Genomic DNA, 21,127 nt, shown 5'->3' on the forward strand with positions numbered 1-21,127 from the left:
CATACATGTCATCTTCCCTAAAATTTATGAATAATTTTAGATATAGTTCCGCGTGCTATAGGCGTTTTGTCTTCATACTTAATATTAAATAATACATATTTCACATACAGTTGAGTCCGCGAGTCTTTACCCGTGCGTCATTAATACCTGGCGAGATAAAACACATACTTTTTATCTAGCATCATTCTCTTCCACGCATGAAACTCATGACAAACCAGCTGCCGTTTGTTATTAAGTAACAACACATGTTATTTTTATGAACCATCTAGACTCAGTGCATTAAAAAGAGATAGGTACAAAAAAAGACGATTCGGTATGTTTTCATATTTTAAGCACAATTTGTTTGACGTTTCTGATTTGTTTAATTTTGTGGCTGTCAGTCAGTTGAACTTTTTGCGGTTTTTGTCGAATTTTTGCGTTTTGAAGTTTATTTATATTACACAAACAGTTGTTTTCACAACTAATTTTATATTGGGCTTTGAAATTTTAAGGTAAATAATTATATTTAGGCAGTTAATATTTAAAACATACAAAGCAAACGTCATTCACACAGTAAAGAAATGACTGTGTTTAGATTTCCGTCAAAGTGAATAAAATAGCAAAACTAAAATATGTTATTGGATTTTTTTATAAATTGTTTATTTATTTATTAATCAACAATAATAAAAGAATTTATTAAGCTACTTCAAATGTAGCTGTAATTCTGCGCAAGAATTTTGAAGCAAAACTTACATTTGACATTCTATATATTTGATAACGTCAAATTTTATAATAAAACCCGTAATCGGAACAGTAGCCACTTTCTGTCAGTTGTTGTTGCGTGAAATAGATTTCCGACTTATTTCGTATTCTCTGTGTACCTCTCCGTGTGTTCGTGTCATACAAATAATGTCGCAAGTAAAACATACTCAAATTTCATAATTTGTTGGTATTTTTACTTGTCGCCATATACTTTTAGCAGTGCAATTTCAATTTTTTGGCGCCGTGTTAAATGTACCATTGTATTTTAGTCTGATTTTTATCGCCGTTCCTATTTTCATTATCACAGAGTATCTAATGACAGTAAATCATGACGTACCTGCTGACAATAAAATCTTGATTTAACTAAATAAAACCCATACTTATACAAAAACAGAAATAACTTTTTTAAACTTTAACTAATTTAAGTGACCCATTTCATTTTCTCATTATCTTAATATCAACGCTTGTAATACAATTGTTTTCACTAATTTGTGCATATTAATTTGACAGGATATATGCTAAATCGACAATAAAAAACAAATTCGCATATTATCCGTATATCTGAGAAATTTGGCAACGTCGAAAATATAAAATTTTAAATCGCAGGTCTATCTAATATACCTAACCAACATTTTGTTACTATGTCATAGATATCTTGTTTTCATACTTTACGTGCACAGTGTATATTTGTTGCGTGTAGGGTGGTGTAAAATGTACCAGAAGACATACCTTCTGGTGTCAACAATGAACTATTCTAAAATTACTACAAATTTCTTTCATTAGGATTTGTTCTTCACAGTCTCCTAATTGAATCTCTTGTTTCTTCACTTATACACAGATATTTTATAGTAGTCGTTGTGACACTCACATAGATTATATGAATCGTGAATGGCATGTATATTTTTTATTAGGCTCTGCAAAACACGAAGAAATCGAGTCAAAGTCCGATTCCGCGAAAAGCACTCCTATTAAAACTGACATTTCTAAGCTGTCAGATTCTGGAAAACCTCAACTGGATCGAAAATTAATTTTTCGTAAAAGTAAAACCGACACCGCGCCTAATCTGAATGCTTTCTCTCCGGAAAACGAGAGTAGTGTTTATGCGTTCGGGGAAGAAAATGACGAAGCAATCAGTACACCGTTTAGGAGACCATCCAGAAGGCCTTCTAGTACAGCTACGTCAAAATCTGAAGACGAGTCTTGTAAGCATGATGAATCGACTAAACCAAGTAAGTTTTGACTATAATACTTATAGTTTGGTTATTTTGAGATGTTAATAATTATGTCATAACTCAAGTTGATTTTCTTAATAGTCTAACGGCCGGTTTCACAAAGTAAAGTTAACTTGTGGTTAAGAGATAACCAGAGGTTCCCTTATTATAATATATTGGGGTAACCTCTGGTTATCTCTTAACTTTACTTTGTGAAACCGGCCGTAAGATCCGAATATAGGTTGATCTGTACCTATCTGATTGCCGGATGAAACATTTTTTTATGAAATTTCATCAAATACTATTGACTGTAAATACATCCAACTCGCACAGAAATCTGGAAGCATGTCGGCTTGAGTTGAACTACGTTTTGACAACATACGTTTGAAAATAGTTCAAACACTTATACAAAAACAATAATAAAGCAATTTTATAAATGTAAGGTTAGATTGCTCTGGTTATCCTACTCATACCGCTAGATGGCGCTATTTTTTTGCTTCCTCCAAATTAATGGGAAAAGTCAAGAGTTGTATGTATTACAGTCAATAGTATTTGATTTCATACATAGACAAATATTTCTAGCATGGGTTGCCTATCAAAATCATGTCATAGCTATCCTTAAGGTGGGTCGTAGGGATTGAAATCAATATTTCAATCACATTTTTTTAAAGTATGGTAGAATTATTTTATTTTTAAATTAAATAGGAATATTCAGTACAATTATTCATAGATTATTTAAGAAAAAATTCAACGAAAAATATTGAAAAATAAACCGACGTTGGCAAATTTTTAAAGACACCTCAAAAACAATGTATTTTGCGGTGGACATCAGAACTCATCATTGGATCATGGTAAACAAAAAATTCAAAAATATTTTATTAGCTTATGAGTTTCTCTAGGTTACGTTGTCGAGTATTTTTAGTTTTATCGAATTTTGGCTTTTTGATGTCACTCAGAAATCACAACGAGTACGGTCCTGACAATGATAATATACATCACGTTGTAAACCGCTGCGATATTTATCAGTTTTTAAATGATAAAAACACAGTTTAAAATTATTTTGTTAGTTCCTCCACATTGTTATAGTGGAAACACCATGTAAACCCCGCAAACCTGACGTGAGTACCAAAAACCACATCTATTATATTTATATTAATAATAATATAACCTATAAAATATCCAAGAAATATAAATAGGACCAGTTTTGGGCCAAGATCCACACCGGTTTTTGAACCGGCGACAGGGCCGGCCTTGCAACGTCTCCAAAATTAATCAAACATGACTTCGAATAACACCATGAACACTACACAAACTACATCTCACATCTCATATTCCAGTGTTGTTAACACGTTTAAACAACCAACAAAAGACGAAGCCATAGTTCTTTCTAGTATTGAAGGAACCAAAGTTCAAGAGTACATCATAGCCGTCGGTTCAATAGTTGGTCCACGTAACGTATCTTTCGCTTCCAGAATAGCCAATAATAGAATATGTATATATCTCTCTTCTAAAAATATGGTTGATTCATTGCTGCATTCCCACAAATACGTCAATATAAAAGAAACTCAAGTAGAAATAAGAAAACTTATCACTCCAGCTCAAAGACTGATAATATCAAACGCTGGTCCTTCTGTTCCAACCACGTTAATTGAACAAGAACTACGTAAAATGGGTATAAGCGCCGTCTCTAAAATGACTTTTCTTAGGGTAGGAATGCCTGAAAGCGAATACAGCCATGTCTTGAGTTTTAGAAGGCAAACATTTATCACACCTTTAGAAAATATGTCCATTCCCGATTCTTTCATGATCTCTCATGATAATACCACTTACAGACTATACCTTTCTATAGAAGGATTCAACTGTTCAAAATGCAAGACTATTGGTCACCAGGAAACAGAATGTCCTGACAATGCTAATACAATCACTTCTAATGCAACCACTTCTAATACAACCAATCTTGACTCAACCAATTCTAATCCACCCACTTCTAATACAACAAATCCTGACCCAACCAATTCTAATCCAACCACTTCTAAAGCTCTTCCAGAAACCTCCCAAAACACACAATATATAACAAATCTACCTTATAACCAAACAGAACAAAAACCTTCTGACAAAGCCTTAATATCCACCTCTAACGATCACCCAGCATCTTCCCAAACCATATTAGATCAGATCCCAGACGTACAGGTCTCTAATAACCAATTAGAATCTACCATAGAAACTGACGACATGTCAAGACCTACAAATAATACAAATGAAACAAACACTTTTAAAATAACAACATCATCAACTGCCAACAAGATCAGCAATCTTACTCCATTAGAAATAACACAACCTAAAATTATTCCAAACGTCACAAAACATCCAAAAAGGCTCATCTCATCGTCTCCAGAAATCAACGAAAATACCACACAGACCGATTCTCATATCTTCACTTCTCCAGTAACAAGGAAATCAAAGAAAAAAACAAAAACGTCTAAAAGAAATTCTCGACATGAACTTTTACTTTCCCTAGAGACAATTAAAGACAAAATCGCAAACAGATCACCACCATTTGTCCTTAACTTCGACGAAATATGTGACTTTCTCGAAAACACATTAAACGCAAAACATCCCGAAATAACCTCAAAAAACTATTCGAACGAAACAGCCGAATTAATTCAGATCCTTAATTTTGTTCACGCTTATACCCACAATTCAAAATTAAAGAATAATATAACTCGATTAAGAAAGAAACTAAGCCCCAATAATTTCTCTTCCACAGAAGAGACCGATGAAACACATTCTCAGCATTCTCAGTCAGAACTCGAAAATGTCTAATCTAACCCCTATATATTACAGTGGAACATCAATGGGTTCTACACCCATTTAGAACAATTAAAACTTCTAATAAACGAAACATGCCCTAAGATCTTATGTCTTCAAGAAACCCATTTTAAGCAATACAATATTAATCTTCAAAACTACCAATGTTTTCCAAAAAATAGAATAGCACAACAGGCAAGTGGCGGAGTAGCCATCCTTGTAAGAACAGACCTAGAAGCTAAGCCAATCACATTAAGAGTGTCCTCAATTTCAAAAAGAAAGAAGATCCCATAGAATCACAGACGATGACCTCAAGACAATCCTCACCAAAAAAGTTTCATCAGTGTTAACATATTTAAAAGACATCAAATTGTATAATATTAAATTAAATTGTATTATATATTTAATGTAATACTTTGTATTGTCATATCCACTAATAACCCTGCGCAGTTGATGTGGTTTTGTGTTTTAAATAAAAAAAAAAAAAGAAATCACAACAACTAATTTTGTTTTGCAAAAATGGTGAAAATCAACCTATTTATTATTGTTAAACAAAAAATAAACATAAAACAAAAAATATCTCGACAGTGTTACCTCAAGGAATGTCTAAAGAAAATATATACAAAATTACAGGTGGGTCGGTCAAGTAGTTCTTGAGTTACAATGTCTACAGCTTTTGAAAAAGGCAGTTAATGATGCACACCGGAATATCTTTTTGAATCGCGGAGTAATTTACAAAAGAAAATAAGAACTGCTGTTGACCGTTGTGCACTACGTTCAAGCGTGCTGGCGTGTTAATGATGACATTGTCATCATTAACATAAAGATGGCTATTTCGAACAGTTTTTGAATGTTCTTGGATAACCGTTACTTGTATGATCGCTTAAATTATTAATTCAGTTAATTAATAGGATTATTTTTTCACTAACTATGTATTCAGTGATTCCAATAATTTATATACTATACACCAGGGGTCGGCAACATGCGGCCCGCGGGCCGCATGCGGCCTTTTGAAACTTTTTGCGCGGCCCGTCAATGCACTAATGTAATTTTAGGAAAAATCAACAAACTTATGAAAAATAATAAATTAAAGACAGAAAGACAACAGACGCTTAAGGACAACAGTTGCATGGACCGAAATTCACTAAAATATAAGGGACTGAATAAGGCAACAAAAAAAGGATAAGCCAAGACATCAGGGACTAAAATACCGAACAAATCGAAAATATTATAGGGAAAATCAAGAGTATGAAAGTGTTAAAAACTCAAATAGGAAAGACCGACAACAAATACACCTGATAACAGATATAAATGGAATCACTATAAATGACAAAAATAATTTAATAAATATTATTGAATATTACTATTTATACAGAATTATACTCGGTCAACATAGAAAAACCAGAAAACCGAGGTATGGAAATATTAAATGTAAAATCTGAACTACCAAAATTACTAACGAGGACGTTATAAATGCCTTAAAATAGATGAAAGATGAATATAGATGCATGCGGCCTTTTGAAACTTTTTGCGCGGCCCGTCAATGCACTAATGTAATTTTAGGAAAAATCAACAAACTTATGAAAAATAATAAATTAAAGACAGAAAGACAACAGACGCTTAAGGACAACAGTTGCATGGACCGAAATTCACTAAAATATAAGGGACTGAATAAGGCAACAAAAAAAGGATAAGCCAAGACATCAGGGACTAAAATACCGAACAAATCGAAAATATTATAGGGAAAATCAAGAGTATGAAAGTGTTAAAAACTCAAATAGGAAAGACCGACAACAAATACACCTGATAACAGATATAAATGGAATCACTATAAATGACAAAAATAATTTAATAAATATTATTGAATATTACTATTTATACAGAATTATACTCGGTCAACATAGAAAAACCAGAAAACCGAGGTATGGAAATATTAAATGTAAAATCTGAACTACCAAAATTACTAACGAGGACGTTATAAATGCCTTAAAATAGATGAAAGATGAATATAGATTAAGATCAACACAGAGGTCCATCGAACAAGCTATGTTAGGACTAAGCTGAAAGGACATAAACGAAAATAAGGACGTGTGACGCAGGACGAAGGTGGAAGATACTGGTCCTAAATAGCAAGAGAAGTGAAGAACTCATGGGGGAGACCTTTGTCCAGGGATGGATGCAAACAGACTGAAGAAGAAGACTATTTAAGATACATTTGAAAATGCGGCCCGCATAAAAAAAATTATTTTGAACATGGCCCGCCATCCGAAAAAGGTTGCCGGCCCCTGCTATACACAATAAAAACTAATAATCGAGAAAAGAGAAAAAGTGATAAAGTGATGTTAATAATATATTGTTACTATGGACCGCTTAGATAAATTTTGAACATCTTTAACAACAAAATACTTGGATCACAGAATATACCCTGGTGTATTCTGTGCTTGGATCTTCCATAAATATCAAACAATAGATAACTTTTTATTAATTTCACGTCTAAATCAATTATTTGTCACTATCAATGTTATTTAATAAACAACTCAAAATATTCCTGAAGCCGTGTCAAATATTTAGTAGCCTTGTTTGTCACTGTCTTGTCGTCATATTCTGTTCGACTGAGTGCGTTGTACGATTTGGAAAATATCACCACGGACATGGTGTTCATTTTTTTCGAATCCTGGAAAGACTAATAAATATTTTTGAAAAATTTAAACGCAGAATAAAAGATTACATCATTACCGAGGGTAGAAAGTCCCTTAGAATAAACAAAAAGTTTTTTTTTTCATGAGATATTTGAAATTAAAAATCACACTCAATTTTCTCTTCTTTTTCATCCCTATAACCTATTAAAATAAACATTATAGAAGTTTTCAGTGACTTTCTACCCTCGGTAATCATGTAATCTTTCACTCTGCGTTTAAATTTTTCAAAAATACTTATTAATTTTCTCAGAATTCGAAAAAAATTAATGTATTTAAAAAGTATTGGAACTAAATTTTGCGCCTATGCTCTAAAAATCCATTGAATCACATGTAAGTTTTTATTTTTTTTATTTTAAATTGTTCAAAACATATTTAAATATTATATCAGAGACATAAGGTATCGTAAAAAGTTGGTAATAATGGTTCGTGTTTTTGCTATTACATATAGGTATTATCATCTCATCATAATTCTACTATATTTTGTAGCTAGTCCAAAAATGCATGCTTTATGGACGAATAGAAGAGTAGCAAGACGATAAGTACTCGTAAAGGACTTTGTATAATTATGTTTCTAATACATTTTCGGTAAAAACGTCTTTAAATGCAATATATTCGTGACTTGAATGTTTGTAGGTCACTTCCGTAAGCCGTCAATAAAACAAGATTCTGGAAAAGGTACTAACAAAGACGAATCAGAGGGCACTTTAGAAGCAGAGGACAGCAAACAGTTTTACGTTCCACAAAAACCTACAGCGAAATCGACAACGTCCAAAGCTCAAAATAAGCCATTATTTAAGTCGAAGAGTTCAGAAAAATTGCTAGACATCGATGAATTCAAATATAAGATTCCAAGTTCTCCGAGCGCCAGCTCTTCATCCAGCGCTAAATTGTACAAAAGACAGCCACATAAACAAAAGACCAAGGCGGCTGATTCGATATCTCCCGTGTACGTTTCTGATTTTCCGAAACCTACTGAACCTGCAAAATTGGTTGAAGCGCCTGTGTTCCATCCCACAGAACAAGAATTTCAGGTACAATTTTATATTTTCATTTCTTAGCTCTAATGTGTAACTACAGTCGAAATATGTACAGTTTGGGTCTCACAGAGTCACCTAACTGTGAGTGTGGAAAAGAAGGTGATCTACTACATATTCTCCTCGAATGTTCACATCAATCATACCCCAGTTAATAGGGAAAAAAACATAAAAAAATGTTAAGCAGGGTTTTGAAGGTGCTAAACGGTAGATGAGAGATAACTGATGATAATTCCGTGAAGACGTACAGCTAATTTTTCTTCTTCTTTTTTTTTAAACAGGTACAAAGAATGACAAACTCAGTTTTTTGACTATAAAACGTTTCTTCTTAATTTTAGAGAAAAATGTTTTAAATAAGTGTTGCGGATCTTAAAAAGTTGTTTAATTTGATAGTACTCATATTAATATACATAAACAATTGACCTAGATAATTGCAAACAACTCTCATTTTTGCACTAATTTTTAAATATTAATAACTTTACTTTTTACATAATGATATATAATTTGACTACTTTAAATTATGCCATTTAATGGTTTATTTAAGTGCACTAAATTTCAACCAGATTGACCAAATAGTTTATAAGTTATTCAATTTGTTTATCCCAGAGAGCAATTGTTTATACAACTGTTCTTGCCCTAACAGTGAATCTAGAGATATTTAGTAAATCGCAATCAATTATCCGAGAGTCTACTTTTAAGATGCATTAAGAAAAAATTAACATTTTATTAAAATTGTTATTAAAAAACTCGTTTGAAAAAGACCCTACTTTCTAGGTTATAAACAATTTGAATAACTTTGACAGTTTTTATGTCACACGCTTGCATGTAGGCTCACTGAAAAGCTGGTGAAAAAATACATATTAAAAAAGAAAAAATAATTTTATATGACAAATAGGAATCAAGTTAGTATTTTTTTTGTAAATCAAATTTTGCATTGTTTATAAACATTAAGAGCTGAAAATTTAACATATTGTATATATGGAAATCTATATTTTACGATCCAGTTTATAGATTGCATATGCAGTGAAATAATAAAAACTTATGACCTGTTAAACTGATGGTACTCGTGAAACACCACCAACGAAAGTGAAGGTGGGAATTGTTCAAGCTTCGCTTCCTTTTTTGGGAAAAAACTGCAATATATTATCACCTTCCATAGCATGCACAACCTTCTTTTTTAACTGGAGTAGCTCAAGAAAATACTAAAAATTGTGCAAATTTCACCTTGCACAATTGGAAAATTGGAAAATCCCGTGAAAATCAATTGATTCAATTTTATTATAAAAGTTATTGAATTTTACAAGTATTCCTTGAAAATTATTTAAATTATTAATTAAAGTATATTTTTTATATAAATATAAAATAATTATAAATTAGTACAATACATTATTTATTTTTTTTATTTGAAATAATTAAAAAGTATTTTAAAGTCCTTAATAGTTTTTAAAAAAGTAATTTTTGTTTTATTTTGTTTTTGAATTGTTATGAAATGTTATTTAATTTAATGAAGCTATTAATATTTGTTTAGGTAGGCATCTAATGAGTATAAATATGTAATATGTTTGTACTATTATTTAATGATGTATGTTTAATTCAATAATTAGAATAAAATTCATATATTTGTTTTGATAGTAATATACATATACAGGGTGTCCAGAAACTCTACCGACAAACGAAGACAGGAGATTCCTCAGATAATTTTAAGACAATTTAACCCAATTCACCTAGTCCGAAAATGCTTCCTAAGGGAGCTAGAGCTCTTTGAAGATGGCGTCTTGTAATTAGTTTTTCTTAAATATCTCCAGAACGCTTCTATTTAGAAAAACAAAAATTGGTACGCGTATTTATCTACAAGATATAAATCTAATCCATCCATTGCAAATTTCTAGTACCGATCATAGGCGCCCGTTTTGGGTAGGGCAACGGTTATTTTATCGCATAACTTTTTTATCTTTAACTTTTATGCATTTCCTACAGTGGATTATGAAATTGTGAAGTATTCTAGTACTAAAAGGTACTCTTGTTTTAAATCGGTAGGATACACCGTTTTCTAGAAAAATCGATTTAAAAATTTTTCGCTTCTTAAATTAAAAAAAAAATTAAAAAAAAACTGTTTAGAAAGACGAAAACTGGTACATTTATTTATATTCCAGAGATAAATCGATTTCTTTAATTGCGAATTTCTAGTACTGGTCATAGGCGTCCGTTTTGGGTAGGTCAACAGTTATTTTATAGCATAACTTTTTTGTCTTGAGTTTTTGAGCATTTTTGACACTAGATTATTAAATTATGAGGTATTCGAGTACTAAAAGTTACTCTTACTTTATGTTGGTAAAATACTTCGTTTTTTGTTGAAAAGTTCTTTCAATTTTTTTCCAAATTCCAAAAACGAGAAACTTTCAAATCGATTTTTCTAGAAAACGGTGTGTCCTACCGACTTAAAGCAAGAGTACCTTTTAGTACTAGAATACCTCACAATTTAATAATCCGGTGTCAAAAATGCACAAAAGTTAAGGACAAAAAAGTTATGCGATAAAATACCCGTTGCTTTACCCAAAACGGACGCCTATGACCGGTACTAGAAATTTGCAATCGATGGAATCGATTCATCTCTAAAAAGTAAATATGCATACCAATTTACGTTTTTCTAAATAGAAGCGTTCTGGAGGTATTTAAGAAAAACTAATTTCATGACGCCATCTTCAAAGAGCTCTAGCTCCCTTAAGAAGCATTTTCGGACTAGGTGAATTGGGTTAAATTGTCTTAAAATTATCTGAGGAATCTCCTGTCTTCGTTTGTCGGTAGAGTTTCTGGACACCCTGTATATATTTTAATAAATTCATATAATTAATTATAAAAATAAAAAAGTAAAACATTGTTATGAATTTTAATTTGATTATTCTAGTGAACGTCTATAACTTCTAAATCGCTTCTCGGCAAGATACAGTTTATCCTCTACAAAGTCTGACTCGACATCGTCAAGAACCACTGCAGCGCAATTACAACATTTTTTCTCCTCTTCATTTACATCTCCTGCATTTACATGTAATTTGTTTTAATATCTCTTCAGGAATCAAACAATCTAAGGTGTAAATAGGTTTAAAACCCGTATCAGTTTTTTTCCATCCATATTGGTAGCATCCAGTTACCTAACCAGTGTTAAACGCGAAGTACATGCTGATAACCTGCACCTTCTGTTGGGGGCAAATTTTCCATTTTAAAAGATTTTTTCCCTGTATTTCTTATAAATTGTAAAAACATAACTAATTTAATGCCAATATGTTATCATTTTTTTTATATGTAACATCAATTGCAGCAGAATACAAAGCAACAATGATATCACATCCGTTTTTCATGATGTCCTCCTTGTTAGCATTCTCGTCATAAAAAATATTTATCAGATCTACAATTTCTGACGATGCAGTTAATAATTTGAATTTTCCTTGATTAAAAAAGAGGAAGTTGTATCACACTCAGTAAAAATATATAAGAACCCAACGTATTTTCTTAGATGAGAATGTTTAAAACTATTACAACTATAATAGATAGATTTTCCTTTTGCACCTTTTTTTTTCAAAATATAGGTTATTGTCCGGAGCAGAGAGTTGCGTCAATATTATGAGTATATCAGTATCATTAACAATTATTACAGTGGTCTTGTTAGTTTCATATGTATGTTCGTGAAGAGCTGTCTGCACTATTAATACGTCTGCATCTTCATCTGCTACTTTAGTTTAGTAGAGCTCTGCACATAAAAGTTGAATCAATTGCTTTTTATTTTTACTAACTGGTAGAAATATTTTTTGTTTTATGGATAAGAGATCGTGTTTTCAACCAATTTAATTTCTGGGCCTGAGCTAATTATTATTGTATATTTATATAAATAATATTCTTTAATTAGTAAAATATAAGTAATTCTTACGAGAAATTATTGTAAAATTAAAGCAAGTAATAGCAATTAAACTGCAAATTTTTTCAACATGTTTCAAATTGGGATTCCATTCTAAAAAATAAAACGAAGCTATTCTCATCTTCACATTATTTGTTGGCGGTGTTTCACGAGTACCATCAGTTTAACGAGTCATGACTTTTTAGTTTTTTTTACTGCATATGCAATCTATAAACTGGATCGTAAAATATAGACTTTCTTAAACAACTTATTCAATTTTCAGCTCTTAATGTTTATAAAAAATGGAAATATGATTTATTGAAAAAAAATTCTAACTTGATTTCTATTAGTCATATAAAAAAATCCATTTTATTATTTTAATGTGTATCTTTTCACCAGCTTTTCAGTGAGCCTACATACGAGCGTGTAACGTAAAAACTGGCAAAGTTATTCTAATTGTTTATAACCTAAAAAGTAGGGTCTTTTTCAGGCGGTTTTTTTAACAACAATTTTGATAAAATCTTAAAACATTTTCAATACATCTTAAAATTAAAGTCTCAAATAATCGATTGCGATTTGTAAAATATCTCTAGAGTCACTGTTAGGGCAAGAACAGTTGTTTAAACAATGGCTGTCTGGGATAAACAAATTGAATAACTTATAAACTATTTGGTCGATCTGGTTGAAATTTAGCTCACTAAAATAATCCATTAATTGGCATAATTTCAAGTAGTTAAATTAAATATCGTTGTGCAAAAAATACAGTTATTAATATTTAAAAATTAGTGCAAAAATGAGAGTTTTTTACAATTATCTCGGTCAATTGTTTATATATTGCAATATGTGTCACACCAAATTGAAGAACTTTTTAAGGTCTACAATATTTATTTGAAACATTTTTCTTTAAAATGGATAAGAAACGTTTTATAGTCAAAAAACTTAGCTTTTCATTCTTTGTAACTGTTTTAAAAAAAGAAGAAGAAAAATTAGCTGTACGTCTTCACGGAATTATCATCATTTATACCTCATCTATCGCTTAAAACCTTCAAAACCCTGCTTAACATTTTTACGTGAAATCGATGATTTTTTTCCCTATTAACTGGTGTATCAGTAAATATAAACATGGACCCCGCAGAAACCTTATGGGCAATGGCTCTCTGTCAAATGCTCTGAAACTTTGGGTTCTGGTAGTCCTTAATGTGTAGAACAAGACTCAATGGGCGCGTAGCTCCAAAAAATCATGGTTTTAAGATATAAGTCTCTGAACTTATAGGTACAGTGAGGACGTTTGAGTTGAAATAAATTCATTTTCTCGAGAATGGGAGACTCTGAAGATAAATTACGAAGCAGGTCGATTTTTATTTTTAAATCATAATTTTTTGGCATATATACGATACTAGTGACGTCATCCATCTGGGCGTGATGACGTAGCCAGTGATTTTTTTAAATAAGAATAGGGGTCGTGTGATAGCTCGTTTGAAAGGTTAATCAATTCTCTATTCAATAATATAAACATTAACATAATTATTTATACAGGGTGCCCAAAAAAATTTTTAGAATTACATTAATTGAGACAAAAAGAATAATGTATATACTTTATTTAATTCGAAATACATTTTACTGTTGTCCGAAAACAGGAAAAAATGTTTATTTATTAAATATTGTTTTTTTTTGCTTAAATTCAATATTAAAGCTGCCACCCACCTGCCTCTTAGCAGTTTGAACATTTAATTTAAGCGAAAAGCAATGCTTATTTTTCAAATTAACATTTTTTTCTGTTTTCTGACAGCATTAAAATGTATTTCGAATTAAATAAATTATATACATTCTTCTTTTTTGTCTCAATTAATTTAATTTAAAAAAAAAGAATGTGTGTGTACTTTGTACGCACGTAAGAAGTTATACTTCTATTATATGATTTAAACGAAATTAATATACTTTTTATTTATATTTTGTTTAAATATTAAACTAATTTATACTTACTACTTCTCAAACATTTTTATTAGAACAGTGCCAAAAATTAAAATAATAAAAGAATGAAACACACAAAAACACATTAAACAAGCCACAAATGATGTCTGAACATTAATTGTCGAAAATTTTTTAACTAAATACGTATTTTCTGAAAATACAATTATATAATAAATATACTTACAATCATAAAATGTATTAAAAAAAAACAAAAAAGAAAGTTTCTATTGGGACTCGAACCAGCGCTGATAAGAGCGGTTGGTATTGGAATTCATTCGCCTTCTCCGCTTAGCCACGGACACTATGTGTCATTATTTACGAAGATCGACTAACTAAACGGATTAAACTTGTGATATTTTGATATTTTGAAAATTGATCAAATTATTTTAATTTTGAATTGAAATGATTTAGAATTGAAAAAATACAACAAAACATAGAGTAAAAAACAATATGTTAGGTGAATATTGATAGAAATTTTGATGGTAATCAAATTATATAAATAAAAGTATTACATACTATGTATTTTGGCAGATCAAATAGGTAGGTTTACACCCATGATACATTAACAATTATTACGTACCTGTTGCTTTTAAAAACTATTTAAAAGTCACTACAATATTATAAACTTTTTTGTTTCTGTCCTCACAACAATAAAACATTATAATATACATTTGTTTACCTTTGCCTTTACCTCCAAACCACAGCTGCCATATCGGATAATTTTTGACATGTCATTTGAACATCCAATCAGAACAAAGTTATAATGCGCATGCGCCAGGCTGATAGGTTTTAACATATAAAAAATCACCCTCTATCGCCGGTAAAGAAGTATAACTTCAAAAATTTGTCACACTGTATAAATAATTATGTTAATGTTTATATTAGTGAATAGAGAATTGAATAAACTTTCAAATGAGCTATCACACGACCCCTATTCCTATTTAAAAAAATCATCGATTGCGTCATAACGCCCAGATGGATGACGTCACTAGTATAGTATATGTATATGCCAAAAAATTATAATTTAAAAATAAAAATCGACCTGATTCGTAATTTATCTCCAGAGTCGCCCTCACATCCTCACTATACCTATAACTTCAGAGGCTTATATCTTAAAACCATGATTTTTTGGAGCTACGCGCCCATTGAGTCTTTTGTTCTATACATCAAGGACTACCAGAACCCAAAGTTTCAGAGCATTTGACAGAGTGCCATTTCCCATAAGGTTTCTGCGGGGTCCAAAGGATAATCTTAATATATTAAAAATTCCACTTCCCGTCTACCTGAACAATTTTTATTTTATTTTTTGAAGATATTAATACATTAAAAACAATTTACGAACATATCAAAAACTGTAAATATAAATTGTAGCAATAAAATTTACCCTGAATTTAAGTAATTTGGTTAAATCAAAGTAGGCATGTTTGTTAAAACAAAACAAACATATTTGTTTTGTTGTTATTTTTTTAAACTCTATAGATTTAAGTAATTGCTGTATATTATAATTGAAAAAAGAAAAGAACAAAAAAAAAGAAAAAAACCAAAAAAAAAAAGAGAAAAAAAGCAAAAAAAAAACAACAAAAAAGAGAAAAAAACTAAGAAGATGTAAACCTACGAGATGTTGAATCAATTAATCAATTAATGTAAACAATTAATAAAAAATAATAATAAAAAAATAATAATAAAAAAACAAATTAAAAATATAATAAAAAAATACAAAAAAAAATATTTACAACCAAAACAGTCTATTATTTAGATAATAATTGTAATGGTAGTTTGTTATGTATTTAGAGGTAGAAATACAGAAAAAATTCCTCTGATTGAAAAAAAAAATGGTTTGTTTTTAAAATAACAAAATGTCTGGCCAATTGGCTCGGCCAAGGCCATCAAATTCACACACAAAAAAAACTGCACTCGAGACTTTTCTATTGACTTCCCCCAGATATTCCAGGTGAAAAATAACACCCAGTATTTTTTTTAATTTCAAGTCTTTTCCAGCTTTGGTTCCTAGGGTGAAGTAATATAGACAAAACAAAGGTCTTAGATTAAATACGCATAAAAACGGTCTTAATCTAAGTTCTCCGTGCAATGGATTAACTGTGTTTAAGATTTAAAAAAATATGAATCAAATGAAAATTTAGTTAAACACAACATTTATTGTTTAGTTAATCCTTTTCGATTTAAACATGTTTAAAATAGACACTTCCCAAAAATATTAACGAATACTGTTTATATTATTAAAATAATATTAACTATTATTAATGAAATAGCATTGAACATAACATTGAGATTCTGAACGTGGAGCCTGAAGGCAAAAACAAAAAATTGTTATGTGGCGGTTAATGTGTTAATTAAGTAACATCAAATAATGATGAAATATACAATACTAGGGTGTAACAAAAATGCAGATCATAAATTTAATCACATATTCTGGGACCAAAAGTAGTTCAATTAAATCTAACTTACCTTAGTACAAAAGTGCATATAAAAAAAGTTACAACTCTTTGAAGTTACAAAATAAAAATTGATTTTTCCAATATATCGAAAACTGTTAATATTTAAAATGAACATGTGGCTTTCTTATGGCATGACCATATTAAAAAATAATAATAGTGAAATTTGTGCACCCCATAAAAATTTTATGGGGTTTTGTTCCCTTAAACCCCCCAAATTTTGTGTACGTTTTAATTCAATTGTTATTGGTACCACAACATTGTTTCATTAATAATTGGAAATTTTAACTGTAGATTCTTGGGATCAAAATAAAGATTTAACCCAAATTACTTAAATAAAATGTGGCTCCTTATTGAGTTACAAGGTGTTTTATCTAAAAATTTCAAAACTATTTTAACCAGTAGGTACTTTAAAACCATTGGACATATCCTTGTCATATTTGGCAGCAAGTGTAGGTACTGTACACCCTACTAAATTATGTTAAGAGTAGCGCGTCATCAACATTTTTGTTTTTCGAAAGTTCTGCGAACTTTCAACAGTGAGGCAACAATTCGTCGGTAATTCGACACTGACAGTGACATTTATACTATCAAAAACAATAATTTTTATACTCATAGGCGCGAAATGTTGCCGAGTCAGTCACGTTCGATTTCTTGTTATAGAAAATCGATTTTTAGTAGATCCAATGGGATAAAAAAGTTTATTTGAAGTGTATTTTTTTGTTCTTAATGGCGCTACAGTCTCCTTTTTGCAATATTTTATTTAGTTATAGAGTAATTTCCACATATGTACTAACATATTTCTCAAATTGCTCTGTACCGCCATTCTTTATTATATTACGAATATGTGTGCCAAATATCTCAACAAAATATTCAAAATTACAGTCGCAATCTTGGACCGCGTTTGTTGCTACCTGTTGATCGCTACTGTATGCTCTTAAGCAAACGTTTCTGGTTACTACCAGAGGCGTACGAAGGGGGAAAGTGAATGGTTGACTCTTCCTAAATTCTACGCCACTGCCGGAATTGCTATTTTAGTGCAATTTTTGGATTCTTCAATACTTTCTATGTGAAAAATATACTCTTTATGAAACGTATGAAAAGTTAAAAATGAAACGGCACAGCTATTTTGTTTAACCTTTAACTACACGCGCTGGCGTATTTTGTACGCTAGATATAAGAATTCTACTGCAAATATATTTAAAAATTTAATTTTTGACCTTATTTATCTACCTAACCTATCACTGGAATGTGCTTTACATTTGGTTTTAGTTTCGTTATAATCGGCTTTCTGGGAAGATCGTAATTTACATTTTAGTATTTGTTGTTTCCGGTGGTGGACAATATACGCCACAATTATAGTAATATAAGTAGTAATATAAGTACATCTTTCAATTGTTTTTAAGTCATTATAGCACATAATATATTTTTCTTTATAAACAAAACTTTTTTTCATGTAAAAAATTACATTTAAAAAAAATATTAATAATTTTATTTATCATCGAATCAGATTCTAGAAGTGTATTTAAAAAAAAACTAAACAAATCCGCTGTTTTTAAGTGTATTATCTTGTGGCGTACAAAGTACGCCACGCGTGTAGTTATGTTATAACTTGATGCGCGGGTAGTTAAAGGTTAATGTATTACGCCCCTTCGTTTTTAACGTCAAATATATCTAAAACTAATGATTTTAACGTTACGAATTAAGAGTATATTATTTACGTAGAAAGTATTGGAGAATTTAAAAATTATGCTAAAATAGCAGTTCCGTCAGTGGCGTAGAATTTGGGAAGGGTCAACCATTCACTTTCCCCTGTCGTACGCCTCTGGTAGTAGCCAGAAATGATTATTTATGAACATAATTTAGTACTGTTTACATTACGTACACTTTCTGCCACGTAGGACACGGATATGTCAAATAGTTTTAAAGTATTTTTTTTAATAATTTATTCTTTATTTAAAACTTTAAGAACTATGTGTACCCGGTACTTTAAGACTATTAGACATATCCGTATCGTACTTGGCAGAAAGTGTAAGTACATCCTACTAAATTATGTTAAATACTCGTTTCTGGCTAGTACTAGAGGCGTACGACACGGGATAGTGAATGGTTGACCATTCCCAAATTCTACCTCACTGACGGCACTGCTATTTTAGCATAATTTTTAGATTCTCCAATACTTTCTATGTAAATAAAATACTCTTCATTCGTAACGATAAAATCATTGGTTTTAGAGACATTTGAAGTTAAAAACGAAGGGGCATAATACAATAAACATGAATTATTATTTTTGCTAACAATTATTCTTGTAGAATCATGTCTTTTGAATGTCTCATGCCACGCTTTTTGTAGCATGAACAATGTATTTTCTTTTTCCTATTAATTATATTATAATTAATTATCCAGATTTAGCCACACTCCCTCTAAGGGGAAAATTGACTCATCCCAGATACCTACGGTATCAAAAGGATTGAGGTCTGGTGGGACTCTTTCCATGTTATCGAGCCCTAGGTGACTTGGTATGCAGGTGTATCTCCCAAAAATTTTCGTACACTTCTGGCCGTCGCGAGTAGTACAGCTTTCTGCATGGTCTTATAAAGATGTTCATTCAGACCCAGCTTTTTTATGCTTTCGAGGAGGGTCTTCGGAATGACTCCAGTAGTAGACATAATAATCGGTATCGTTTGGGTACTTTGCAGTTTTCCATTGCCTTCGTATTTGAATTTCCAGATCTCTGTACTTGGCTATCTTTTCAGTAAAGGGCCTAGCCGGGTAAGATGGTGAAAAGTGCCCCCAACCCAATCTAAATTCCATATAGGCCACTTTTTAGCACATATAGAGGAACTCACTTTCTGAAATTTTTAGCCCCCTAGGTGGTCACGTGACCCCCCTAGAGCCTAATTAGGCTTTTTATGTTTTTATTTTTTATCTCAGCCGCATTAAGAGCTAGCCAAAAACTTTATTTAAAAAAGTTGTAAGTTTTAAAAAGATCTATATGAAAAATTTTTTTTTATTTTTTTGGCGGGAAATTCGAATTTTTAGAACAATTTTAAACTTTTAAATAAATCTGAAAAAAAAACTAAGACACTCGTTTTTACGAAAATTAATTATAATGTGTATTTTTGCACAATCTTTCACCCTGAATTTTTTCAGATTTTTAAAATTGGTGAAACGTACCTTTAAAAATAAAAAACCGCATTTTTTCGGTTTTTTTTCGTTTTTTTGATACAATTTTATACATATTTTTCAAAAAATTTAACACCGTCACTAGAATAGGTAAAAAACTGAAAAATAATTGGGATTTGCTTCATAAAAATTTTTTGTAACGCCATCCATTTTCAAGATACAGGGCGTTGAAGAAAACAAAATTTTACATATTTTTTACGATTTTGCCGAAACTACTGGCAACATTGTAATAAAACTTGGCGGATTTTAAGAGGTAGTTATTGTGCATGTTTTGACATACAACTAAGGATTTAATATTCATCATTGGCGCGCATAGGGGTAATGGTCTGAACTTTTCAAAGAAAAAAAGATAGTACGCCACTGACATATTTCAAATTAACAATCATTTTTGAATTCCTCGTTCAATTTGCAATAAAAAATCTATCTTCTCATTTTTTCATACGACGCGCTGTTTTGCTGCAAAAAATAAAATATCTTAACGCTTCCAAAGTATTCGAATTAATTTTGATAATTGATGTATGAGTTTATTATGATGTAGATGTAGAAACTACTAGAAGTTCGAATACTTTGTAAGGGTTAAGATCTTTTATTTTTTGAATAAAAATGGCGCGTCGTATGAAAAAATAAGAAGATACATTTTTTGTCACAAATTGAACGAGAAATTAAAAAACGATTGTTAATTTGAAATATGTCAGTGGCGTACTATCTTTATTCTTTAACAAGTTCAGACCATTACCCCTATGCGAGCCAATGATGAATATCAAATCATTAATTGTATGTCAAAATATGCACAATAACCAGCTCTTAAATCCCGCCAAGTTTTATTACAATGTTGCCAGTAGTTTCAGCAAAATCGTAAAAAATGTGTAAAATTTTGTTTTCTTCAACGCCCTGTATTTTGAAAATGGATGGCTTTACAAAAAATTTTTATTAAGCAAACCCCAATTATTTTTCAGTTTTTTACCTATTCTAGTAACAGTGTTACCTTTTTTGAAAAATATGTATAAAATTGTTTCAAAATACGAAAAAAGAATGAAAAAATGCGGTTTTTTATTTTTAAAGGTACGTTTCACCAATTTTAAAAGTCTGAAAAAATTCAGGGTGAAATATTGTGCAAAAATACACATTATAATTA

At 30.7% G+C, this 21,127-nt stretch overlaps 1 protein-coding gene across 3 annotated transcripts in view; it reads left to right on the forward strand.

Moving 5' to 3' along the window:
• Window positions 1-21,127, forward strand: part of LOC126889377 (titin) — a 251,639-nt gene that overhangs the window by 95,864 nt on the left and 134,648 nt on the right. For 2 of the 3 annotated variants that reach the window (XM_050657632.1, XM_050657631.1), the window contains exons 6-7: window positions 1,653-1,970; window positions 8,093-8,490. In XM_050657632.1, coding sequence (XP_050513589.1) covers window positions 1,653-1,970; window positions 8,093-8,490 — 716 coding nt within the window. The remainder of the gene's footprint in view (window positions 1-1,652; window positions 1,971-8,092; window positions 8,491-21,127) is intronic. The other variant, XM_050657633.1, reaches the window with a different exon arrangement.

This window comes from Diabrotica virgifera, chromosome 8, assembly GCF_917563875.1.
Source record: "Diabrotica virgifera virgifera chromosome 8, PGI_DIABVI_V3a".
NCBI lineage: Eukaryota > Metazoa > Arthropoda > Insecta > Coleoptera > Chrysomelidae > Diabrotica > Diabrotica virgifera.